The 26,420-nt window shown below is 40.4% G+C and overlaps 2 protein-coding genes and 1 long non-coding RNA gene across 4 annotated transcripts; all 3 read left to right on the top strand.

The window, feature by feature from the left end:
* The first annotated feature begins 6,961 nt into the window (after positions 1 to 6,961).
* epha2a (eph receptor A2 a) lies at positions 6,962 to 19,834 on the top strand. Of its 2 annotated transcripts, XM_026167525.2 has the most exons (17): positions 6,964 to 7,195; positions 7,986 to 8,053; positions 9,512 to 10,148; positions 13,572 to 13,727; positions 13,832 to 14,164; positions 14,562 to 14,689; positions 14,830 to 15,007; positions 15,125 to 15,227; positions 15,500 to 15,552; positions 15,642 to 15,767; positions 15,866 to 16,051; positions 16,139 to 16,200; positions 16,502 to 16,711; positions 16,900 to 17,049; positions 17,310 to 17,503; positions 18,345 to 18,500; positions 19,048 to 19,834. In XM_026167525.2, the coding sequence occupies exons 1-17, from the start codon at positions 7,120 to 7,122 to the stop codon at positions 19,154 to 19,156; spliced, it is 2,925 nt and encodes a 974-aa protein (XP_026023310.1). In that variant the 5' UTR covers positions 6,964 to 7,119; the 3' UTR covers positions 19,157 to 19,834. The 2 variants fall into 2 exon arrangements, with proteins under 2 accessions (XP_026023309.1, XP_026023310.1); XM_026167524.2 differs by having other exon boundaries at positions 6,962 to 7,195; positions 15,866 to 16,200.
* Positions 19,835 to 21,825: 1,991 nt separating this feature from the next.
* On the top strand, positions 21,826 to 22,914 carry LOC113021681 (uncharacterized). The gene is made up of 3 exons (XR_013909217.1): positions 21,826 to 22,050; positions 22,268 to 22,401; positions 22,737 to 22,914. It is a non-coding gene; the product is annotated as an uncharacterized LOC113021681 (long non-coding RNA).
* A 381-nt stretch (positions 22,915 to 23,295) lies between these two features.
* Positions 23,296 to 26,005, top strand: cplane2 (ciliogenesis and planar polarity effector 2). Its single transcript, XM_026166378.2, has 5 exons — positions 23,296 to 23,645; positions 24,734 to 24,886; positions 25,046 to 25,170; positions 25,267 to 25,406; positions 25,607 to 26,005. The coding sequence occupies exons 1-5, from the start codon at positions 23,534 to 23,536 to the stop codon at positions 25,824 to 25,826; spliced, it is 750 nt and encodes a 249-aa protein (XP_026022163.2). The 5' UTR covers positions 23,296 to 23,533; the 3' UTR covers positions 25,827 to 26,005.
* Positions 26,006 to 26,420: the final 415 nt, after the last annotated feature.

Genomic DNA, 26,420 nt, shown 5'->3' with positions numbered 1-26,420 from the left:
CCTGAAAATGTCATGTTTTAATTTTAACCAAATACTTTCATATATGTTTTAGAGTTTTTTCTTTAAGAATAACACACTTTAAAATCTGAGGCGGTCTTAAATAAACTATTAAACATTAACGCCCACAAAACAACATGTTATATTGTTTCAATCCAGCATGAAAGTTGAATGAAAACTGCTTTCCCCCCATTTTTCAATACTTTCACGTTAAAAAGTAGTCTACAATTATTTTTTTTGCATTATTGTAAAATTTAACTAAATGCCGTTCAGAAATTGGCACTAATTATCTTTTGCAACATGAACTTTTTTTAATTATTATTATTAGTGAGTTCTCAAATGTGGGACAGGGTGGTTTTATGGCCTCCATATTTTAACTAGCCAGAAACTCACACTATAGATTGTAATTCACTTTGATGGTAAGAATGACCTGTCCTTGATATATGAAGTAAAAATTTTTACTGAAATTATTGTATATTGCCAAATATAAAATGAAACAGTCCCGTTTGCCCTTTATTGCACTTATATTGATTTCATAAAGAATCCACAGTTCAGGGTCAAGAGCCCAGCGCATGAGGATGAATATCTCACCGTGTTATATGACTTTTATCAGCTGTTCTGAGTCCCTGTCTGTTGCTCATGACTTGGTGGCAGATGCACTCTGCAGCGTTTTGCTGTAACAAGGGCGACCCCTGTTGGTGTCTGAGCGATACAGCTGTTCTACTCGTGTCCTCCCCTTCACCCTCTGAAAACTCAAAATACTTCGTCTCAGACTTAAAAATAACGTGGTTAAATAATCTGCCTTTCATCTGCAACTATAGAAAAATAGAATTACTTAATTAAGAGATTTTAACTGGATGGCATTCACTGCATTATTCAGCTGTCTCATGTCATCACGCCTACCTCGGACAAAGCAGGTGTCCTTTTGGCTGAATAATGATCTGATTGTTGTGGACCACACTGCCAGTAGTCCTTTCTGGTCCTCCCTTGTATTTTGGCTGAACAGATGTGGTTGTTTCAGCAGCTTTGATTCAGCGGGGTCATGTGTGTGTGAGTTAACAGCTAGTTAACTTCTCAACCTCTCAGAATCAGATTTAAAATCTTACTTTCTAACTTAGCTGGAAGTGTTTGTATTGCATGGATTTGGACACTTCTAGGCAAAGTACTTGTTAAACAATCTCACCACAGCATCCTTCAGTAGATGTTCAGTAGGAGTTTTGGAGCGTTTCAGCACAAAATCTTCCTAAACTACTTTTCCCAAGGTTATAGAATAATTTTGTTGTTTGATCTGTTGTACCAAGTGTGAAATAAATAAATAAATGAAAATGAAATGAAATGAAAATGAAATTTTCAACCTCAGCTTTTAGAAGATTTTAACGTGTTATTAAGCTAGTAGTTAATAACATAACAGGGCTTACAGAAAAAGAATAAATAAATAAATAAAAGAACCACCTAAACCTACAATTATGATTACGACAGGAGGCACACACAAACCAAATAACCTCACTACTACCTTACAAACAGCTGTAATGCCGGTGATCAAACCTCCCAAGTTGGCTGGCTACTGTGAAGTGTAAACAGTCAACAGGATGGAGCATCCTGTGTTTGTGTGTGTCACAGACTGTGTGTGTGCGGAGGGGAGGGGAGTGTGTTGCAAAAGAAAAAGAGCCCATGCAGAGTGTGCTAGGCCAGCTGTCACAGCTATAACCTCGACTTGAGAGCAAGCTGGAGGGCCACCGTCTGTGTGTGTGTGTGTTGCCACCCCACATCCCCCAGACATTCCCCACAACCCCTGGCTTCCTTCCTCCCCTTTGTTAAGCCTGCGGGGCAGACTTTGTCAAGCTGAGCACACAAACTGATGCATATGAATGCGTGCCGTCATCTTTATTAGGCCCCCTTGCCAACACCCATTACATTTAACACGGGTCTTTACTGAAGGAGATTTCACTCTCAGTCATGCTCTCATCCCCCAACTCACTCTCAGGCATGTAGGATTAAAGCAGCCGCAGTCTGGGAGAAATCCGAATACACAACCTGTTGCATGCTAATAAGGAAACTTAATACTGAGCAATGAACAAAGGCTCATATTTTTTAAATGACTGGTTGTTCCGGCGAGTAATTTTAAAGTTGGTTCAGACTTGTTATTTGATGTTTAGCTTTAAAGGTAAATTTAATTACAGACGGTTTTATATTTCAAAGGTGAGACAAAATGTGTCAAACTGTATTACTTTCTGTTCTTGCAAAAAAAAAAAAAATGCCCGTATTCTGTGTTGATTTTTCTGCAGCTGCTCTTTGAAGCAGGCAGTGCTGATTGATTGGGGCTAAGTCACAAGGAGACATAACCTATGTATGTATGAGTAATGCTTCTGTGTTTTAACCACATTCTCACATTTCTTTTCTTCATATTGCAAAACTTGTCTGAGCGTGTTCTTTCCTTTTGTTTCCAAGTGCTATGTTGCACATAACATAGTGCACAGAGACACCAGACACCCGCCCCAAATTCCAGTTCAGAGAGGCAGTATTTCCAGTGGTGGCATGTGGAGCTTTAAAAAGGAAATCACTGAGGACATGGGGGGGGGGGATGCACAACCTTTTCAGATAACAGACAGTGAAGAATAAAGACATTTCCATAGCATCTATTCACTGTTTGTAAGACAGATAAATGGGTGTTTTAAAAAACACAACCCCCCAAAAAAACCTAATGTGAGATTATGAGGTTTTGTGGTTTTTATTTAGTTTTCGGTGACATCCTGCCCCTTGCTTGTGTGAAGACATACATACTTTGTGCTCTTGTGCGGAGCTGAGATAACTCCTGTATTTGTCCGTACATGATTTTTGTTTTATATTCTTTTCAAGCTGTGAAACACAACACACGCATGGTGCAATTTTTCTTCCATCAGATAAGTTAAAGGATTTTAGGCTCACAGAAACCCTTTTGAAAGCAGCACGATTATCTCAAACATGTCTCTCATAAAGTGGTAACTGAAACTGAAGTGATTTTCCTGTGATTCAGATTTAGTCATCTCAACAACCTCTTAAAAAAAGCAGCCGTTTCACTGAAACTGTAACCCACATGTTTAAGTAAACTACTGGTTCCATTTAAAGCCAGTTATTTTGACTATAATAATGCAGCAAATGAATACAAATTTTGTAAATGTATTTACCTTAATATTTCCATTTTATGTTACTTTGTATTTCTACTTCACTGCACTTAAATTATTTGGTATTTTGTACAGTATTTACTTTACAGCAGTAGTAATTAGTTACATTTCAAGTTGAGATTTAAATACTTGGATGCTAGTACAGATCAGTCCAGAGGGCGACCCATATGCCGAAAGGCTACAGCAGGGGTCTGGGTTCAGTTCCGGCCCAGGCCATTTCCTGCATGTCATTTCCAGTGTTCTCTGCCCCTCTCTTCCTGTCTGCTTTACTGTTCTGTCATAAAATGAATTAAGACCAAAAAATACAACAAACACACAGGAAATAATAATGAAGAGTGGTTTTAAATTAAACTACCCAGTGGAACAAATGCAGCTCGCAAATAAAGTAAACAGTAATTTAATCATGTAAAACTGACAATGGTCTTTATTATGTAAGTTCATATTGTTGGTCATTAGTATTTACACTTATTTAAAAGAAAAAGTGATTTTTCACAGGACTCACCCAAGATTAGCTTGTAGGACCACATACTGAAGCAATCACTTTCACTTTGATTTTATCAGTCTCTCTTGTTTCAGTTTGTGAGCGTTTATTTATGCCCAGCTCTCTGAAGGTTGATGTCCGGACCTTCACAGGGCCATCACAGCACCCTGATTCTTTTCTTTTTCAGACATTTAGCTGTAGATTTGCTGCTATGGTTGGGATTATTGTCATGTTGCATGATCCACTTTTGGCCAAGCTTTAGCTGACAGACAAATGGCTTCATATTTGACTCTAGAATACTTTTCTATACAGAGGAGTTCACGGTCAACTACAATGTGCCCAGGGCCTGTGACTGTAAAACAAGCCCAAATCCTTATCCGTTCACTGCCGTGTTTGACGGCTGGTTTGAGGTATTTGCACTGATATGCTTTGTTGGGTTTTCTCCTACTTGGCATTGTGCATTATAGCCAGAAGTCTTGCAGTTAGTTCAGATGCAACTTTGCAAACTTTGCAGAGAAGAGGCAGTGAGTTTGCTGGGATGTCCACTTTTTGAAAGATTGTGGCAGTGTATTAACACACACCTCAGTGCTCCAGAAAACTGCCTTGACTTGAGTTAATCAAGTGCAATTTATCAGCAGCACTTTGCTACTAGTCTTAATTCCTATGGAAGCAGTAAGGATGTGCTTGGTTTTTCATAGAATTGCATAGAGTCCTGCTACTTTATTTAAGTAAATGATTAGAGGGCTTCCTTCACTGTTAGGTGATAGACATAAAAATGCATGCACAAACGTGTGAACTCATCATTTCGTAACAAGGGTTTTGGGGGCTCTCACTGAGAGTGTGGTGGAAAACAGTAGGTGCATTTCATGTTAGTGCTACACAAAAACACCCCAGTGCTTTCAGTGGTGTTCCACTTCTCTGTTTGCTGATACGACAAAAAGTGTAAGGAAAGCGAGGGTATGGGGGAGCCAGGTTTGAATGACATGGTGTTGCTGCCACGACTGTTGTTCACTGACCCACAAAATGCAGGCCCAGCCCCCAGTGTGAAGTACTTTTGTGTTGTCATCACCCTCAGAAGCCTGGGACCTGTGATGGGAGGGTGTTTGAGCGATCTGAGGCGGCAGTCCACTCTCCAGAAGGTTACATGCTCTGTTCGGTGGCTAAAAAGAAGCCTGTATTGTAATGAAAGCATTTGCATACTTTTGTATTAGAGAGGGTATTAACCTCTGACACCTTTGAGAACTGGTTGACAAGAGGCCACTTCTCACAGTCTAAGCGTTAACACACTTGAAAATAACACCTAAGCGTACCTCAGTGTGTATCAAAATCAATAAAGAGAGGAGGAAAAGGTCTGCTTAGGTTTTTGAGATTGAAGTTGGCTTCAAGTGGCCGTTCACCCTCAACAGAGAGTGTTGGAGGATTTGAAAATGAGAGATCTTGTGGATCTTAAGCATGATGTTGGCTCTTTGAGACTGAAAACCAGACCAAATGTTTTTTTTCTTAAAGAGAGTTGCAAAACTAAAGTCTCTTGTGTTGAGTGACTGACATGAAGAAAGTGTTTGGGGAGTCATTAACAAATTGCAGATGGAGAGAAACCAAATGGAGGGACATTTAGAATACTTTTTTGAAGTGAAAAAACAGTGAAAAAAGTTCACTGTTAATTGTTGTAAGCTGTAAAAATAGCCTAAAAGAATTACTCTTATCAGCCCAAAATACACTTTGATTTATAAGCAATTGAAGGAGGGTCATAGAGTCGTAACTCAACCCGCACTTAACTTGTTAATCTATTTCTTTCAGTGGTATCTTTCATTTTGTCTGTTGTATGATTAATGGCCGTGTAGGGTAGCGCTGGACAAGACATTGTCTGACTCTTCAGTTAAATTTTTTTTTACAGGGGTCTTTGTGAGGACCGTTGGCTGTGTATGGCTCTAAGCCTGAGGGGCTCTTCTCTCCAAGTACATGCTGCTTCACAGAGAAGACTTGACTCTGAAATTCCTCCAGATAAGAGTTGCTAGGTGATGTTATTGTTAGATCTTCTTTGTGGTCGCATATTCATATCCAAATTATAAGGTTCTTTATGAGGACTGTCTCATTAGTAGTCATATATTCATACCAGACCACCCCCCTACTTGACCCCTCCTTTACAAGTCGTGGGAAAGACAAGCCCTGGATGGGATGTGGAGAAGGACTCAGGCAATTACTTGGACGATGGTCAACTTAAACTCACTTTTAAAAAGGCCAAAAACATTTGTAGTGTATTATTGACATTTTATGGAAACATTTGAAATCAATGTAAAAAACAATTCCAGAACATAATCAAACATTGGCTATACATCTTTTTTTTTAGACAAGATTTAACATCAAACACAGCAAGAAAGAAAAGAGAGAAAAAACTATTAGCTGTTTATCTACATAGGTTGATGCTTAATCTTTAACTGAATTCCTATATCATGTGCAAAACTCTAAAGCTACATTAGCAACAGATGGAAAGAAATAAAAAGAGTTCAATGCAAATTTTGAACCCCCCAAAACAAAACAAACTAAAGCTAATTTTATATGTATTCTTTGTTCAAATTTGCTTAAAGCATGGCAACTATAGTATAATTAGGGAGAGATAAGATGGATTAGTTCTCCCTGTAGTAAAGACTTTAAAAGACACTTTTACAGATATAATTCCAACACAATATTTTTGAGATGGGATTTAAAGATCAGATGTAAATTTAATATGTCTTAAATTTGTGTAGACCCATTTGTTGACATTGGTGAAATATACTAAAATGCCATTTGCACTACTGTTTTGCACAGTATTTTACTTCAGTATCATTTTTAATTTGAACAATTATTCATTATGAAAAATAAACCCTATAAAATCCAATGTACAGTCAATATTATAGTCATTGAAACATCATTTAAAAATAAATAATAGGCATTAGGTAGGCTATTGAAGCATAAACATCAAGAGGCTGCCAGGATTATCGGTGCAAAAGTGTAACAATAGGAATAGACGCTGAGTTGTAGGATAATTGGTATTGTTAGTATGTGTGTTTGCATATTAATATTTATGTTTATACTTAACACATATATGATCAACAATAATTAAAAAGAAGTGTGCATTTACCCGGCTTTAACGCTGACAGAAACTGAGAGATATAAGCTATAAAAATTATACTGATTAAACCAATACTTAAAGAAGAAGAAGAAGGAGTAATAGTTGAAGAAGAACCTCTCGTTCTCAATGAAACAGGTGCTTCAGACGCCTAGCCCCAAACGCCAAATATGGAAGACTTCCACATTCCAAAGGACAAGGGGGGCGGGGCGATGACGCCACCTGTTTCTCAATGGGCTCGAGGACTGGAGAGCTCGTGCTCAGCCGGTGGAGTGAGGAATTCTGAGAAGTGTCGGCCGAAGGGTGGACGGAGGAGCGAGCGAGCGACTGACTGTAGGATACACGAGCAGGACTTTTAAAAGTTTTATGGAGCTATGGAGCTGCGTGGACTCAACTTATTCTTGTTTTTATTTATTAACCGAGTATTTCTCAGCCTCCAGTCGAAAGAACGTAAGTTACTTTTTCTTTTAAACTACTTTTATAAGAGATTAAAGTTTAGCTCGGCTTTACCGCATCCCGTGAATCATTCGGCTGGAATTTGAACTCTTTGAGTTTTGTCTTTCATTTTTGTCCTTATCAATGTTTTATTCTTCATTAAAAATAAATAAATAAAATAGTTTCACTGTAATTTTCTTTGTCAGCCAGCTGTTTAAAATCAAGAGCGATGTATTTTTGATGTCCGTTCGCTATACGGTTCTGGAAACAAATATATAGATTTTTCAAATCTATTATTACTTTTCTGTTATAGGCCTAAGTCTTATTTTATTTATTTTATTTTAATTAAAAAAAAGATTTTTATTAGTGATACTGCTAAACCTTGGGCCTAAGGGGCACCTGTTGAACTTTTTAATTCACTTGTGCAGGAGATACATGTATTTCTCTCGTCATGGCAATTTAACTGCCCACGCCTTTCACAGGCATTATTAGCCCTGAATCCTGAACCTGGAGGACACGGTCAATGAAGTCTTGAATTAAGCCGATATGCTGGATTAAAACGTCAGAAAGCATGGCATGCGCCCCCCATAAAGCTGCTGGCACCCAGAGATCAATGCAGACAATGTTACTGTACATGCAAAAATAAAAGCACAAAGCCAATAACTAATATAAAGACACACAGTTGTCTTTTCCAGCTGGGAATTAAATTGGTAAAATTAGTTAGCTGCACTTTTTTGTTGTGTCTATCTTAATATCACTTGATTATGTCCCTGTTGTAACAATTTATTCTTGTTTCTTCCTGCAGAAGTATTGCTGGATATGAGAGCTTCGGGATCAGAGTTGGGATGGTTGACATCGCCATATGAGAACGGAGTGAGTATTTATACCTCAGCAGGCATTTTTAAGACTGCAGGTTCATGGATCTAAGCTGCCTTTCGCTTTGCAGAACAACAAGCACACAAATTTCTCTTCAAGAATTTGAATAACAGAAGGCTTCTCCTTCTCTCACTCTCTCTGCTCATTCAGTCCTCTAAAAAAGCTCTCTGGGAGAGGTGGAATGAGTGGCAGCTAGATGAGGTTTGGCACATCTCAGCTTAGTCTTGTGTTAACGCTACCCTTTCATAAAGAACTTATGAATGCAGTTAAAATGTCAAGGCTCAACCTACATTTAAATTTACTGTACCAAAGACAGTTTTACACAATAGCTGCAGATTATTTTTCACTCCAAGCCCAAACCATAAAACCAAATTTTAGGATGATTTTTTTCCCCTCCCTCTCATGATTCCTTTCTGGATTTAGAGATGACAGAAACAAGATAATGTGTACAATATGAAGAGATGACTAAAAGAAAACACAAAAAATGTGGTCCATATGTGCAGAACCATCCTTCCTGCCTATCTATAGTTCAGTGGCTTTTTGTCTTAAAAAAGCAACAGGACATGGCCGGTTCCACTGTGTGGGCTACGTTTCTTCTCAAAGATCTGAAGATTGTTGCTGTTGTGGATAGGATTTCCCGTTGTCTATTAAAGCTTACGGTTGCCGTGAAACTTTCTCACGCTTAAAAAGTTTATTTTTAATTTGTACCAGGGATGGCTTCTTGTCTTCAGCAGTTTTGTTTTTTAACCAGCCAGACGTCCTCAATAATAAGAACTAAATACCTAAAAATTTGACTGAAAATTTAAGAGATTCAGTGAAGGTACCTAAAGCAGTGTTCTTCTAATGTACTGGCACAAATTACCTTTCTCCAAACATTTGCCACCTCTTTTTTCCCCCCAACTGCTCCCAAAGTTGTCTAAGTGGGAGAATTGATTTAGTTCCTGAAACCCATTCCCAACTGCTAACATATGAGGTGTTGAATTTTAATGGTTAATCTAGGCTTTTAATCCCTCTGCTTCTCTCTCTTAAAAAACTCTTAATAGCTGCCAATTTTGCTGCCATGCCTTAAGCAGGACTCTGCTCATAAAGCTCATTTAGCTGCTGTAAATGTTAGTTGGTGTTCTACAGTAGTGTTTGCTGGATTTATGTCTCACACACATGCAGGCTTGTGCGTTAGTGGAAAACCACACACGTCGTGAGCGCAGCACATGTCCAGGCCAATAATCCTTAAGCGTGGAAAAAAAAAAGCTCCAGTTCACTTCTGCACTTTTACAAGCTTCTTAGTAAGCATGAAAGAAGAGGTGTCTCATCAATGAAAGTGGGTTTTTTTTGGAAAGAACAAAGCTTCTACTTATTTCCTGAAAAGATGCCTTTTCTCCTTTCATCATTGTGTGCGACTTTACCCCCCTTACACTGATCCCTTTTGCTGTCTCTTTATCTTCTTCTGTTCTGCAGTGGGAAATTGTCCAGACAGTGGTGAATGGCACACTTTTTTACACTTACAGTGTTTGTAGCATAGAGACTACAGAACAGGATAACTGGCTGCGCACGACGTTTATTCAGCGGCGCCCGGGCACAAGCCGTGTCTCTGTGGAGCTCAGTTTTGTCGTGCGAGACTGCAACACTTTTGGTGGTGCGTCTGTTGGCTGCAAAGAAACCTTCAACCTATTCATCTCAGAGGCTGATGCTGACGTGGGAACGAACTTCCGTAAAGGACAGTTCCGCAAAGTGGCCACCATTGCTCCCGACGAGGTCACTCAGGGCCGGGTGCTAAAGGTGAACACAGAGACGAAGACTGTGGGGCCGCTGTCAAAGAAAGGCTTCTACCTGGGTTTTCAGGATGTGGGCGCTTGTGTGGCGCTGCTCTCTGTCCGAGTCTACTACAAGACATGCCCATCCACCGTGCAGAGCTTGGCAGTTTTCCCAGAGACTGTGGCAGATGCTCTCAGGGAGGTTGAGGGAGCCTGCGTAGAGAATGCCGTCAGCCAGGCCACCCCGCGCATCTACTGCACAGCTGAGGGTAAATGGGTGGTTCCCATGGTTCAATGCCAATGTCTCGCAGGCTACGAAGCCACAGGAGACTCCTGCCAAGGTAAGCACTGCCAGAAATATGCAACACTCTTGTCTGAGACGTGTTTGTGTTATTCTGTGAGTTAAAGCAAATGAAACGCCTTCAACCACTTACTTGTCATGGTGGAAATAATGAGTGCACGAGAATGTGAATTGTCTTTGTTTGCTTCGAAGTCTTGTGCAAAAAAAGGCTCCATATCATACTGTAGGTAAGGTACAGCAGGCAGGGCTGGGCATGGGAAAAAACGGAAGAAACGGATATCCAAACCTGTTTTGTTAAGCTTTTAAGGCAATCAAACATTTCTCCATATCACATTTCGTCACTTTCCCACTGATACCTCATCTTTATTGTCTTTATTTGCTAATGGCACATTATTTCCCCTGCCTTCCACTCAGGTCTCAGGAATGAGGCTTGGGTGAGACATTAGTTTATGGATAGCTCAGTGACTTTAGGTGATAATGTACAGTAAAAGAAGCTGTGGACTTTGGTTGTTTTACTACACTGGAAGCTTTTAAATGCAATTAAGAGTGGAAACTTAAAACATAACAGATTTTTGTTAGCAAAATTTTTTTTTTCCAATTTAAAAAAACAGAACAAAAAAATGGCTTTCATCAAAATTATATTTCCTTTCAGTGGATATACATAGCTTTTAATCATTTAAGTGTTAAAAAAAACCCTACATAATTTTTAACCTAAGGAGGTTTTGCCGATTCAACCAAGCTCAGGTAAAGTGTGCAAAAAGTTTGTGGTATGTACTTGGAGAAAGACGGTAAAGTCAGTACAAAAACACACAGCTGTGGGGTTCATAGTGTTTGTGCTCATGCTGGTCATGCAGAAGTTGGCCTGTGCGTTGGCATTCTGGGGTGTGGTGCACTGGACTGTCTGGAGGAAACGTGGGAGGAGAGAAGCTGCAGAGAGAAAAGGAAGGAGGAAGGGCACGATAGGCTGTGGGGATTTCTGAAAGGAATTCTTTTATCCTGGCGTCACCTACAGAAGTGACTGACTACAGGAAGGGCCGGGTGAATGTGAATGTGTCAGAATGACTACCTTAATGGTATGTCTTCTCCTCACAGGAATTTGTTTTGAGCAAGTTGCTAAGGCGACAGGAACCACAGATTACAGGGAAGAGGTTGACACGCCTGTTATAGTTTAGCCTGAGTCAAGCTGCGGTTTATGACTCTTGATGGTCTGAGCCACCTTGCCTGGCAGAGATTGGTTTCATTTTGAGTCTTTTCCAAGAAGAGCACATATTAGTCATACCAGGTGACAGAATTAAACTGTCATTAAGATGGCCATCCATCAAAAAATAATTTTTTGAGTGAAAGATCTTTGGATTTTTAACTTCTGGTCATACAAACAATGACATTTAATAGCTGTGAAACATTTACCACCATTTTTTCCACACTATATATTAATGAAACAAATAACTGATTGGAAGCTCTTCAAAGCATGAATCTTATTTATGGGTTAGGGAGTTGCAGGAATGTTGCAGCCTGAGCCAAGCACCTGAAACGTTGGCACAAGAAGGCAGGAAATCTTTATGACTGCAACAATTGTTCACGTTTCTTGTATAAATAAACAATGCTGTAGCTTCTTCTAATATGAAAAAAAAACAAAGCCTTATTCCAGTTTTTTGCAATAACTAGAGAAATTGTGGCCTCGAAGGGAAAAGGAAGTAAAGTGAGATGAGGAGGAATGCTGACTGACACAAATAAGCAGGTTGCCCGTGTTTTGAGTCAGAGGGTGGGGAGTGCGCCGACAGTTGGTGTGTGAGGGATGTTAGCTTCGTGGCCGCTTAGTTAGGTGTGGAGTGTAATTTGGTCAAAAGGATTAGTAGAGCAACAGGACAGCTGTTAGCCAATGACATGCTCTTCTTTTTGCTCTTTCATCCAGTTGTTAACACACGCAACGAGCTCCCTAATCCATGTTCCCACTCATTAGAACAATGGGCCGGTACAAAGAGTGAAAAACGGATTCAATTAACAGATGCATCAGTGCGGAACATAAGTCCTTTTCACATGCATGGCAGTCAAAGAGAACCTAGAACAATTGGAAGCACATTTTTCCATCAACAAGTGAGGACAAAAGTTGGGCAAAAGTTTAATTTTTTCTTAAACTAGCCTTTTTAAACATGAGCAAAACACGTTTTTAAGCCAAAACTGAAATGCTGAAGTACTGACATGAAAATCTGAAAGTTTGCATTAATGATGTTTGTATTCTTGCACGGCACACATGCTGCTATTTGTGAGCTATATAATGAGGAATACAACATATTTATAGCACCACTCTGTCCAATTTCAGAGACAATAGATGAATGGGGCTGGGGTTTCTTTGGTACGTGACAAAGGTCCTGCTGCTCCAGCTCAAGATAAAATGGGCTGGCCTCCTTTTCTTATGCGGAGGGGGGGAAAAAAGCCCCTCAGCTACACCCCCACTGCCGCCAAGTGACTCCCCAGAGAGAACTTCTGTTGGTGCTCCAGACCTTTACCCCATCCCCCGTCTTCTATCCATTCATCTCTATCCCTCCTACTCAATCTCAATCTGCACCTTCGCCTCCAATGCAACAGTAGTTGGGGTGCAAAGGTCCTTCTGCTTTGGCGTCTTCAATCCAGGGTTCACTCAGTTTTTTTTTTTTTTTTTCTTTTCTTTGACCACCAGCACAGGAGCCAGATGAAAGACTGCACCACAGGGAGACTGCAGAATCAAACCAGAGACAGGAGCTCTTTCATAAGATAAAATCTATTTTTCTAACAGTGCTCTGAGGGCTTACCTCAGTTAGAAAATATGTGCATCTGTATCCATGAAAGAGCAAAAAATATTCCTGTCCAGCTCTTCCTCTTTCCTGATTCAGAATGGGTCGCTGTAATTTGTGACTGATGTCGGGGGTTAGCGGAAGGAAGGAAGAAAGGGAGGAAACATCAGCCTTAGACGGAGTTGCAGTTCTAACCCTGCGCTCTGATTTTTGTCCTGTCTGCATGTTCGTTAACCTCTCATGCCCTGGAAGGCTGTTTATCTATGTGGCGAAATGCCCGCTACAGCATTGCACCAGTGTCCAATGTGCCATTTCCTTTGGCAAGACCGTAAATGTTAACTGCCAGAGAATATGAGCCAGGGGTTCACAGGGGAAGGGAAGATCAGATCACCTGATGGATTTAATGCTGTCATCCGGTTGACACTGGCAGTGCGACCTGAGATTAGGCCTCAAGGCAAAACAGGCGAGTGAAGGCAGATCGTCAGGGAAATCCCTATTCATTCCTCTGGGTACAAAGACTCTGTTATTATGGGTTACTCACAACAAATGCTTCCTGTCGGGTGGAAATGGCTGGTAACACAGAGAGAGCCTTATTGTTTGCATTTTGATCATTCATTCCTTCCTGTGTTTGTCTGATTCATATGTCATGTTTAAACCAACACACACCTTCTCCCCCTCTCTCTCACACACAGCATGCAAACCAGGATACTTCAAGCCCTCTGTATCGAACAACTTCTGTCAGGTTTGTCCTGATAACACCAAGCCCTCTGCTTCCGGAGCCAGTGAATGTCTGTGTGAAGAAGGTTTCTTCCGGGCTCCTTCAGACCCTCCTACATCAGCCTGCTCCGGTAAGACCCTGACTCAGATTTTTTTTTTTTAATTACTTTTATCACATGGAAAGTATTTTGAAGTATTTTTCTGACTGTTCTGTGTCATTTATTTATTTCCCTAGCTCCACCTAGTGCCCCTCGTGACCTTACCTCCATGACTCTGCCAGGGGAGGGCAAGTTGCAGCTGTTCTGGAGCCCACCACTGGTGACTGGGGGTCGCAGTGACCTTATGTACAGTGTGGTGTGCAAACTCTGTGACGAGGCCTCTTGCATCCCCTGCGGCGAGAAGATCCGCTTTGAGCCAGGACCTACGGACCTGCAGGACCCCACAGTTGTTGTTAGTGACCTGGACTCTCATCTCAACTACACGTTCACTGTAGAGGCTCAAAGTGGCGTGTCGCAGTTCAGTGCCGAGAGGCCCACTGCAACCATCACCACTGCTCTGGACTACACAGGTGAGCTTTTCTTTTTCGAACATTGGCTTTATATGATTATTGTTTTGGGGCTGTATGTGTGGCAACCACTGTTGTATGGTAAACACTACAATGTGACATATTCTGTAATATTAATGACGTATTCCCAGAAAGTCATCTTTCATATATCTTCTGAGAGAAGGGGTATCCAGGTTCCTAAACCGAAGAGTAGGGTTAAAAGAGTGACAAACTTTGGAGCTATTTTCATGTAATATCAGAGCTATAAATTAAAGGGTTTTGCAAAAGACAGACTCAATCCAGAGGAGAGGACTTCAGTCTGACCCACTGAATCCCAGAGGCTTTCATCTCCACATGTCCTTTCCAAAGACTATGATTAGTCACTAACCATTATTTTGCTTTCTGTCTCGCCAACCGTTAGATCCCCCCAAGGTGACGGAGATCCATCTGGATGATCGCAGCCCCACCAGTCTGTTTCTGTCCTGGACTCCTACTCGCCGACCTCCAGCCCACATCAATCATCGCTATGAGCTTATGTACCGCAGAAAAGTACGATGGAGAGCTTTGGGCTCTTTTGTTTTTTTTTTCCCCTCCTTTTTTCAAAATCGAGGCTGTTTTTTCATTTCAAATTCTAATCCATTTTCCTTTTCCTTTCTTTTTCTTTCTTTCTTTTTTTTTTTAATTTGTAGGACGACAGTACCGAGGGTGATGTGACCACCTACAAAGTCCTAATTTTGGACAAAAGCTTTGTGCAGATTGATGGTCTCATCCCAGCCACTACTTACACATTCAGGGTCCATGCTCTGGGCCCCGAAGGCAACCCTGGCAGCTACAGTGCCGACCATGAGTTTAATACTTTTCCATTAGGTACCAGCAGCCTTAAAATCTACAGTAGCCAAAACAGTTTCTCAAACATCTCTCTATACATGTGTATATTTTAATTACTTGAGTTGATACAGGTCTGTATTTCTGTCATTTATACAGCTGAGCCTCAGTTTGGGAACAAGCCCACCATGGTGATGGTAGCTGTATTCGGAGTAGCGGTTATTCTGCTTGTTGTGGTGGCTGGCCTGCTGCTGCGTAAACGGTTGGTAACTGTACACTTCATATCCACGGTCAATGTGTGTCATTCAGATAAATATTATCTACAGCCATGCAAACTGTGTGATTATGTGCCACAAGTTCAAGTAAATGAAGGATACTCTGGCATGACAGCTCAGGGAGAGGTTATGAGTAATAGCTGGTGCTGCTATTGAATACACCCTTTGTCTTTGTCAGCTCAAGCTGACCTGCAATTGTTTAAAAAGCCACTCTGTATTCTACCTAGTCCTCTGGTGATTAATCTTGTTTTCCTCTCAGGCGACTGAACGCTCGCAGGCGAGGAGGACCCGAGGATCCCTACTTTTCAACAGGTTTGCAAAGCTCAGCTGCAGTAAGAGTCAGAAAGTAGGTTGACTATTGAAACTGTAGGCTTATTTTTTGATTATGATCTTCTCACCAGATCAACATAAACCTCTCAAGACGTACATTGATCCACATACCTATGAGGACCCTAATATTGCCATCCACAAGTTTGTCACTGAAATTGACCCCAGTGTGATCGGCAAACAAAAAGTCATCGGTGTAGGTGAGTAGGTGTTTTCAAATCTCCTTCATTCCTTCACTTTTATGAACTCTCAGATCGGACTTTCTAACATTTCCACCTGCTGTTTGACTGCCAATCAGGAGAGTTTGGGGAAGTGTTTCGGGGTGTAATGAAGATTCCCGGGAGAGGCGAGGTGCCTGTAGCAATCAAGACCCTCAAGCCAGGCTACTCGGAGAAACAGAGGCAGGACTTCTTGAGTGAGGCCACCATCATGGGTCAATTCTCACACCCGAATATCATCCACCTGGAGGGAGTTATCACCAAATGTGAGTCAATGTTCTCAAAAGCCGACATATCTGTTAACTTCTTGTACTCATTTCCTCCATTAAACATATTTGTGTTTATATTCTCAGTTAAACATGCCATGATAGTGACTGAATACATGGAGAACGGAGCTCTCGACACATATCTGAAGGTAGGTGCATGCTAGTGGAAAAATAGCTTCATTATTTAATCATCACTTTGTAATCTTATATATATATATATATATAAAAATTAATTTGTCTCAAGCCTGACTCACTTTCATGTACAAACAGTATACACAGTACAAAGGATGACAGACAAATGAAACTACAACATTTTTTTTATCTATGCTTTTATGTTATATCACCCAGTTCTTTCCACGTTTTGTTTCATTCCTCTACATTTCCCCAGTAAAAACAAGAATGACAAAGAAAAAAACAATAATATCGCAATTATTTTTTTGTTCATTTTAGGGCCGTGATGGAGAGATTCCTCCGTACCAACTTGTGGGAATGCTGCGTGGAATAGCCGCTGGCATGAAATACCTCTCTGACATGAACTATGTCCACCGTGACCTGGCAGCAAGAAACGTTCTAGTCAACAGCAACCTGGAGTGTAAGGTGTCTGACTTTGGATTGTCACGTGTGCTGGAAGATGATGCTGAGGGCACCTACACAACCAGAGTAAGTCTAACAGCTACATTTCACAATGCAAACGTAGCAAAAGAGAGTTAAACTGGATTTTTTTGGTCTAGTAAGAAATGCCTTATTGTTAGCTGTATTTCCACTCTTAAGTATCCAGACTGTCAGCATGTCCTGTTTCCACTCTTTTCACCCATTAAATATGATTTGTTAATGTTTTTTTCTGTCAGGGAGGTAAAATCCCCATCCGCTGGACTGCGCCAGAGGCCATCGCATACAGGAAGTTCACCTCGGCCAGCGACGTGTGGAGCTTTGGTATTGTCATGTGGGAAGTCATGGCATTTGGAGAACGGCCCTACTGGGACATGAGCAACCACGAGGTATGTTTCATTTGCCACTTTTCGTGGAGATGAGGGATTGTTTTGGCCTGTGAGGGTCAAACTTTAATGTATATTAGCAGTGAGAGTCTGCGTGAGCTATGCGGTGATAGAAAGTTGCCAGACATCCAGTGTAGTCTCCAACCGTCCTCTTCAAATCTGTTAAATACTGTTAATGTCAACATATGAGCACAGCAGTTTATTGTAGCAATGGCAGGCAGTGGTCTATGATTAATCTAACCACTGCCTTCACTCCTTCCCAGGTCATGAAGGCTATCAACGAGAACTTCAGGCTTCCTGCTCCAATGGATTGCCCATCCGCTATCTACCAGCTCATGCTCCAGTGTTGGCTGCACGAACGCTTAAAGCGACCTCGCTTCTTAGACATCGTCAACTTTCTGGACAAACTTCTCAAAAGCCCAGAATCCTTAAAGACCATCGCAGACTTTGACCCACGGTATGAACACAATAAATAACAGGGAGGAATGTGCCTTCCATCTTTTTTTTTTATCTTTAAACAAAAACAGGGGGAAGTGTAACATGTTGCTTTACATCTTGTTTATTTGATCTGTACAAATACAGATAGGTGCGTTTGTGTGTATGCATGAGTGGAATTATTCCTTGGCAAGAAACAATGAGTCTCTGCTGGTTGTTATCCAGTTATTTTCTTCTGATAAGTACCGTAGTTCTTCATAAAACTACTGATCTTGTTTTTACATCTCCAAAAATTCAAACCATTTGGGGACAGTGTTAAAAGAAAGTGATTATGCTAACTTCCAACTTCATAGTTTTTAGTAGCTTTTAATTGCTCACAGTGCAAAATAATCCAATTTTATGTTATACCGGGCCTTAGTGCAGATCCTCAGTTCACTTATTGTCCTAAACATGCCAGCTTTTCTTCTGATTGGCTGCTCCTCATAAATGGTGCTTAAACAACAGCTCACAGCCAAAGCAGTGTGCCTGAGCTGACCACATTAAGGATATTTGCTATCAGTGAAATTGGTACAAAGGTCAATGGAAAATACTCTGTGAAACCGAGCCTGAACTTTCAGCACAGAGGGATTGGTTGGACGCTATTTGAAACTGTGGCCTATGTTTAATATAGAAAGCATCACAGGCCATATTTAGAGAGAATAAAGAGACTGTAGTGGATTGTAAAGTTACACAACTCACAGCTTGTAAGTGGACTTTAAAACAATAAAACAGGTTGTTTCCTGTTCAAACATCATCACATGTACTCAGCTTGCATAAACACACTGTTAATGATGAGTAATCCAACTACATTTTGTTCCTCACAGCGTCTCCATCCGGCTGCCCAGCACCAGCGGCGGCGACGGTACCATGTTCAGGTCGGTACCCGAGTGGCTGGAATCCATCAAAATGAGCCAGTACAAGGAAAGCTTCGCTCGCGCTGGGATAACGACCATGGAGCAGGTGCTCGCTTTGAGACATGAGTAAGTGCACACATGGCACAGGTGCAGCCTCCGTCATGCTGTACTAACTTATCCGGCACCGTTGCACATTTTTTCAGTGACACAGAGAAAGTGTCCGACTGTCAGCCTGAACATTTGTTAACCAGCGTGCGAATGCATGAGCACTCTGCTCCCCCTCTGCCACTCATGTCATTCCACTCATTCTCTGCTGCTGTTACTTCTGCATGAGTGGCTCACAGGCATTTTTTTTCTGAAATATGCCCCATAGCCCTGTCAGATAAACCCAAGTAACCATTTAATGACAACATCGCTTTAAACAAACCATTTTAAGCCCATTTGAAATAATAAACAATAATGGTTTGGTTCATTTGTACATATTTTTTTGTGTAGGTACAACTTTTATATTACCCTTAAGCCACTTATATAAACTGTCTTTGCCTTTTAAAGGAGTTAAAACACCCTGAAAATGTGTTCACATACACCACCGCTCTGCTGTTTTGATTTGTTTTTGTTTTGTTTTTTGTCGTTTCAATCCTGTGTTCACGAGATACTTATGTGTCATTTTCAGAGACATCAGGAACATCGGAGTGAGGCTGCCTGGTCACATGAAACGGATAGCATACAGCATCCTGGGCCTGAAAGACGAGACGAGCTCCCTCAGCGTGTTCGCCGTGTGATCTAAGCATTCCTTCAAATCAAAGTGCACTGACCGACCATGCCATTTCACTCACGGAAGACAAGGACTGAAGTGGAGGGGCTGGAACTGAGCTACACTACAGCAGAGTGGTATGACTGAAAGGGACCCTCAGAGAGGACTCAAAATGAGACCATTCATGTACTTAATAAGAGAAAAGTAATTTATCTTTATATAAAAGTGTTTATAATGTCGAACATAAGCAAGTTTTGCAATGCAGTAAATAAAATGATATAAATGAGGGTCAAATGTGGGATAATGTGAGAATGCTCGGCCCTGCATTTCCTGAAAGACTGAAATATCTAAGGCTCTTCAATGATAAAGAGCGACTTCTTAGAAGCACTCAGCATCCTGCCGGTGATTCTGAATCCTTAAATTTGTTTTGTTTACTTCTTGTGATCAGTGAGACTTTCTTTTAAATTAGGAATTGTTATTCCTCTCAGGGCAAAGAATCACATTCTTATGGTTTGTTTTTTTTAGTTAGTCTCTGTGTCACACCACGCATCTCTTTGTTTTATTTACATTATGTCTTAATACAAATGTTCATTTTTTTATTTATTATTTATTTTGTATTTATGTCAATTGTTACATGATAGATAACTCTGATCTTGTGCACAGGTGGTGTATTTCGTGTTTAAATAAAATCAGAGTTGCCTTGTAACTGTATCGCTTTCTTGTATTGGGCAGCAGTGAACATGTGTTTTTAGACTCATGGCTGTAGTGATGGCAAGTGTGACAGTCCGCTAAAATAGCTCAACACCAAGCTGGATGGATTGGCATGAAAGCTGATTCAAACGACTGTGGTCCCCTGGCAATGAATCACCTGCTGCTTTTTTTTTTTTTTAAAGCAACACAAGCAGGTTGACATTTGTGGGTCAGACAGACGGTTTCAATAACTTCCGGATGGATGACCATGCACATAGTCTTCCTAAACTTTGATCATCAGCTGAACTTTCAACTAGTGCTATCATTAAGTAAAACAAAAAAAGCTCTCCATCAGCCTCAGCTGTACTACTTTGTAGTTACAAGAAAATATTAAATTACATTAATACATAATACCTAAAAGTAAAAGGCCATGTTTTTAAAAACATAAGAACATACAAACTCTGCAAAAAGAGGTCCCAGTTGGCCAAAAGATTCAAACCCAGAACCTTCTTGCTGTGTGGGGCGGCACTAACCATTGCACCACCATGTCGTCCATATAATAGTGCCTCTCTCTGCAAAGTATGCAGAAATTTTCTTTGAACTTGAGCGTTGTCTCCATTGCAATGATCTTTCCATACTATCCCAATCTCCACGTGTTGTGATCATCTGTTTCTGGAAACCTGAAGCTCAATCAAAATCTATCCTAATCTGCTGTCTGTTCAATCTAAGATGTATTCACTGCTACAGATGTGCTTACATTAAACACACTTCATATTTAAGGCCTGCTACGATGTAGGGTTTGAAGTTGGATGGTGGCTCTGACATGCAGGCAGATGAGCTGCTGTGATGACCCTTAAAGGGAGCAGCCAAAAGAAGATACTTCATACTTGTTCATATTTGTCTTATTCCATTAGCTCTGCAACAACAGAGAGTGTGAATCAAACCTTCAGTCTCCTTTTCAAAAGGTAAAAGCATCATCATTATGCATTGCAGCTAATAGTTGCTCTGTTTCTAGACTACACTCAGTAATAGCATGTCACACAAGTGTGCTACACAAAAACTGAGGGCATGGTGTGATGGACCCGCACACAAGAATTTCACTCACATGTACTGTACCAGTGTACCTGCACATGTGATGTGACAATAAAAGTGATTTGATTTATTCAGTTTTTGCAGTGCTTTAACAATCCAACACCATAATTTCTTCACTATATTATGGAAATCATACTAAAAAAAACAAGAAAAGTAAAAGATAGTGGCTTACAAATTACAATGTCTTATTAAATAGTGTTGGGGACAGGTTGAGTTGTCCTAGTTCTTAATTATTTCAGAGCAGAGCGGTGCACAGGCACACATATTCAGACCAGGCTCTTAGGCCTATCTAAAGGCCTAAGGCTCAGTGGCCTTACTTACTTTAGCAAATGCACATGCCCCTCTAAAAGGCTTTACACAGGGTAACATCCCAACATGGACCCAACATGATATGAACCCATAAATTAGTTGATGATCAAACCAGCTTTTATCAGTGTGTTTTGCTTTTCATTCGCCGGTACAGCCTCACAGAGCTTGTTTTGCCGTGTTTGTCATGCAGATGGAATTGATAAGGCTTCGTTACTTTGGCAAGGTGGGCCAAAATGTCACACTTACTCATGAGTGTGCTCCTTCATACCCACAGCTGTGATTAATCACCCCTCTGCTCAGTTTAACTGGAAACTCATTGACACTGGGTCTTTTGTGTCAAATCCCCCTTACACATCCTTAAAATGAGCACAGTTAAATTATAAATTATGAAAGATAACGTGACCTTTGTGGCTTAAAGTTAAGACTGGCAGCTCACACAATGATAATTATTATAATTATAGTATATTGCTTCACACAGAAACATCTCCGCACCCCTTTCTCACACATAGACACAAAGACTCACATGGACCCCAGTCATGGGTGCGGCTAAAAATGTCAGACCCCCTTGACAACAGTTCAACAACAGTTCTGACACATTAAATATCTACAATCAGTGTCATGTTCCAGTCCAGCTGGATCATTAAGGGACCAAGCCACAGCCACACCCGGTGGTACACACAATTTCCCAGTAGCCTATAAAAGACTCAGTGCATGATGGTAAAGGTTTTAAGACAGACAAAGGAGAATTTACTATGGAGAAAAATGGGAGAAATTTATCTGAGGATTCAGGATTGCTAAATCAGCACAGCACCAGAGAACACAAATTTACAGGTCAGCTGGACAAAAACAGACACAGATATACTTTAATATATATATATATATATATATATATATATATATATATATATATATATATATATATATATATTTATTTATTTATTTATAGCACTGCAGGGAACATATTAGCTAAAGAAAAAACTAAATCAATATGTATCAAAATTTTGTGGATTTTATTTTAAAATCTCTATTATATAAATGACTATTTCAGATCATTTACAGCCTACAGGAAAGGTGCAGATCACTGGAGACATTTTTCAGTTCACTCTTGATGTGAGTGAATTTTCTCCAGAGGATGTCATCATTACATCCTCCAACAACCTAATAGAGGTGCATGCAGAGAAGGTGAGCCCTGCAGTCAGGCTGGTGTAAAATCAGATGTTATCTGTGACAGTAACTTAACTGATGGCCTGAGTTATATTATTAAGATATATTATTCATTTATTTAAATGAAATTAAAGCAATGCATTGGCTTTAGTTGTTTGATTGTGTGTTAAATTTTAGAACTATTTGTCTTCTTTTTTTGTGAAACAATACACTTTTGATTCAGGACCTGAAATTTGGATTTATATCTTTTGCTGTCTCTATGGTGTTTTCTTTGAATTTGATGGCTTGATGGTTTCATTGATGGTTTAACTTTCTGCTTTGTTCTGTTCTCATAACCTGTTTTTGCCGTGCAGCTGGGTGAAGATGGAACAGTCACAAATACTTTTTCCCACCAGTGCAAACTGCCATCTGATGTGGACCCCATATCTTTGAGCATGTCCATGGCGAGCGGTGGGCTCCTGACTGTCAGGGCTCACAGAGTGTGTTAGTGTATAATTTCTGTGCATTTCAATTAAAACACATCAAGCCTCATTTTATTTGAACTGTCTTCTTTGCTCCGTTGTATTTTGCCTGCTGTAACCTCAACATTAAGTGACTTACAAATAGAGTTCGATGGAGTTTAGCGACCTCAAGTGTCCGGGGGAAGGACTGGGGGAAAGTTTTTTTTAGAATGTAACATTTATCTTCAAATGGGAAGGAAATATACTGAAACATATAGTTGTTGAAATAAATGCAAATAAGAGTAAGTAACCTTTATCATATTAAAAAATATCAACTGTAAAATATCCAACAAAAAACTACGTTGAATTATTTCATCTACAACGGAATAAAGCAAATAAAAGAAGTAGTAAAGAGTATTTACGGGTAAACCTGAAGGCAACACCACAATTTGAGGGAAGTGACGACATAGGTTGTCAAGGGACGCTTTAGTTTACGGAAGTTTTTACATTTTGCGGACAGCGGTTGTTATAATTTATATTTAGGGGGTTTTGTGATTGATGTGGATGCTTTAAATGTTTTATTACTGCAGTTCAAGTCTGTAACAAGACAACGTTTAAAAAAATATCCTCTGGCCCAGACGGGAACCGACTTTTGGCCTTTTTAAGCGACAAACCCGAGCTCTGTGTGATGCTGTAGCTTTGTAACCGACATGGCAAAGGTTCCTCCCCCAGGATCAGTCGTAGTCGCAGACTGGCATCGATATAAAGACAGTAAAGAGTATTTCAGCAAAATCCTCCACAAGAAGAGACGGAGAAACTTTGGTAATGTCAGCTAAATAGATATGTTTCCAAATTACAACAGTTTTGTCTTTTTTTCTCCCCCAGGGGACCTTACGCACTCATATGTAAAGAAAAAAAACTATAAGTATTCAGAAATACCGCAAATTCTTCTTGCAGCTGATTTATTGCGACTGAGACTACTTGAAGTGCAGCCACTCATCAGACAAATGCAAAAACGTTTGTAGGCAGTATCTGTGTTTCACTGGAAATCAGCTATAAAAGTAGCTAGCGAATAAATGTGCATTTATTTCAAACCTCAACATAAGGGTTTTTATGAAGTACAAACTCCCCATTTGTTGTTGTTTGTGGAGGATAAAAACCCAGAATAATTTATAAATAGATTAAAGCAACCCACGAGGCTGTAAAATATTGGATTAAAACATATTGGGGACTATATTTTTAGCTGCACCATTTCTCGGTGAACAATCAGCTGCGGCAAATTGGCGGTTTTATTCATACATTGCTAAGTAGGCACCAGTGTGACAGAGTGAAATATGAACCATGGACAGTATGGGTACCTATGAGGACAGAGACAGCCACAAGCCTTAAGGTGGGACTGGGATCACATCAGGGAAAGTCTCTGGGCCCCTTCCTGTTTGCAGTTGTGATGGACAGACGGAGTCTCTGTGGATTATGATGTTTGCAGATTACAAGATACACTTGGGGTGTGCTGAGAAGACATGGCAGCATTTTAAATCATGGATTTATGACACGCAAGGAGATAAACAGGGGAGAGAATGATGCCATAGTGGCATCTTTAGTTTAGTTTACTAAGATCTCCATTAGCTGCAGCATTGCTATTCTTCCTGGGGTCACTTGTGATAGAAATGCCAAAATCTGGCCACACGTAGCACAAGTAGTCGGGGACATGCTCCACCCTTTGGTTTGGTTTGAAAGTTCTTCTTGATGTCCAGAGATGACCAAAAGTGCTGGACTTTCCTCCACGGTCACTCACTGGATGTTAATGGGGTGCTTTTAAAGACAAATTCTATTAACCCTATATCATATTCTATTATCCTGACTCAGGTGTGCAATTTCTTTCAGTGGTCCTTTTAAAATGTGTTTTTCAGGCCTTTTGGAGTCTCCAGTGATGCCTCCACATGTAGCTGTGGACACAGTTCATTATAAGATCTTCATCTCTGGTAAGAGCGGAGTTGGGAAAACTGCTATTGCTGCACGTCTTGCAGGCATGAATATTCCCAGCATGCACCATGAAACCACAGGTAAGCCATTCAAACTGCTGGTGTAAAAACACAGATTTTTAGCTAGATTACGTAGAACTAAGTGTGAGCCTTTTTAAAAAAAAAGTAGTTTACAAAGTTTCAAAAAGTTAAGAGGCTGACAATGTCACTAATATTCTTTGTCATCTTTTGTTGCTTAAGGCATTGAGACAACAGTGGTGTATTGGCCAGTGAAGCTAAAAGAAAGCAGCAGAGTGCTTTTCTTCCGTTTTCAGCTGTGGGACTGTGGAGAGAACGCCTTACGCAGATTTGACCATTTGCTTCCAGTATGAATGAGATAAAGCAAAGACTAAAACAATTATTCTAGATGTGGAAAACAAACAGATTTCTGTGTTTTGTCTGATCTCCTTTCTCTCTTCCAGTCCTGCAAGGAGCAAGTGGATGCGGTCCTCTTACTATTCTCCTTCACAGACAGGACATCATTTGATGATCTGCCAAATCAGCTCGCCAAATGGTCCGAGCCATCTGTCAGGCGTGTTGTGAAAATTGTGGTTGGCACCAAGTATCCTTTTATCTTCCTTACAAATAGTTGGAAATGCCAATCAGAAGTAATCATCCACTTTTCTATGGGATCATCTGTGGTTCTACAAGACCAGGAGGCACAACTTTGAAGTGCCAAAACCCCCCCAAAAAAACTAAGATGAGTCTGTGGCACAAACACACTCTTTACATAAACATATCCTTAATTAATGTTTCCTTCAGATTAGACCTTTTCATGCACTGTGATGTGGCAGAGAGAGATATAAGGGACTTCCAGGAGACATGGGGTATCCCGGTACTGCGTACAGGCGGGGAGGTCACAGACGGGCTGGGCGACGTAGCCTCGCTCCTCAACTGCCTTGCAGAAAACCTGTGGCATCAGGACTGCGTTACAGCTGGCTCAGCCAGCCACCATTCACAGGAGACAGTGACTCTGCTTTAAAAATGAACGTTGTTTTAAACAGCCTGGACTGAACCAGAGATGAGGGTGCTCACCTCTGAATGGGGCTCATGTTGAGATGATGATACTACATTACTTGGCTCCAAATTATGTATTCTAAACCCCCCCCCAAAAAAACCCAGTAATACTTAATAAAAAATAAAGTCCAATACTAAAAAAAACTGAAAAGAAAGTTTTGGATTATTAATATCACCTCAAAACATCTTTTGGTGACAGGATATACAGGGAGTGCAGAATTATTAGGCAAATGAGTATTTTGTCCACATCATCCTCTTCATGCATGTTGTCTTACTCCAAGCTGTATAGGCTCGAAAGCCTACTACCAATTAAACATATTAGGTGATGTGCATCTCTGTAATGAGAAGGGGTGTGGTCTAATGACATCAACACCCTATATCAGGTGTGCATAATTATTAGGCAACGTCCTTTCCTTTGGCAAAATGGGTCAAAAGAAGGACTTGACAGGCTCAGAAAAGTCAAAAATAGTGAGATATCTTGCAGAGGGATGCAGCAGTCTCAAAATTGCAAAGCTTCTGAAGCTTGATCATCGAACAATCAAGCGTTTCATTCAAAATA

This window comes from Astatotilapia calliptera, chromosome 5 (assembly GCF_964374335.1).
Source record: "Astatotilapia calliptera chromosome 5, fAstCal68.1, whole genome shotgun sequence".
In the NCBI taxonomy this organism is placed as follows: Eukaryota; Metazoa; Chordata; class Actinopteri; order Cichliformes; family Cichlidae; genus Astatotilapia; species Astatotilapia calliptera.
Note: the sequence above shows the minus strand (reverse complement) of the source record. Positions and strands in the feature narration are given on the sequence as shown.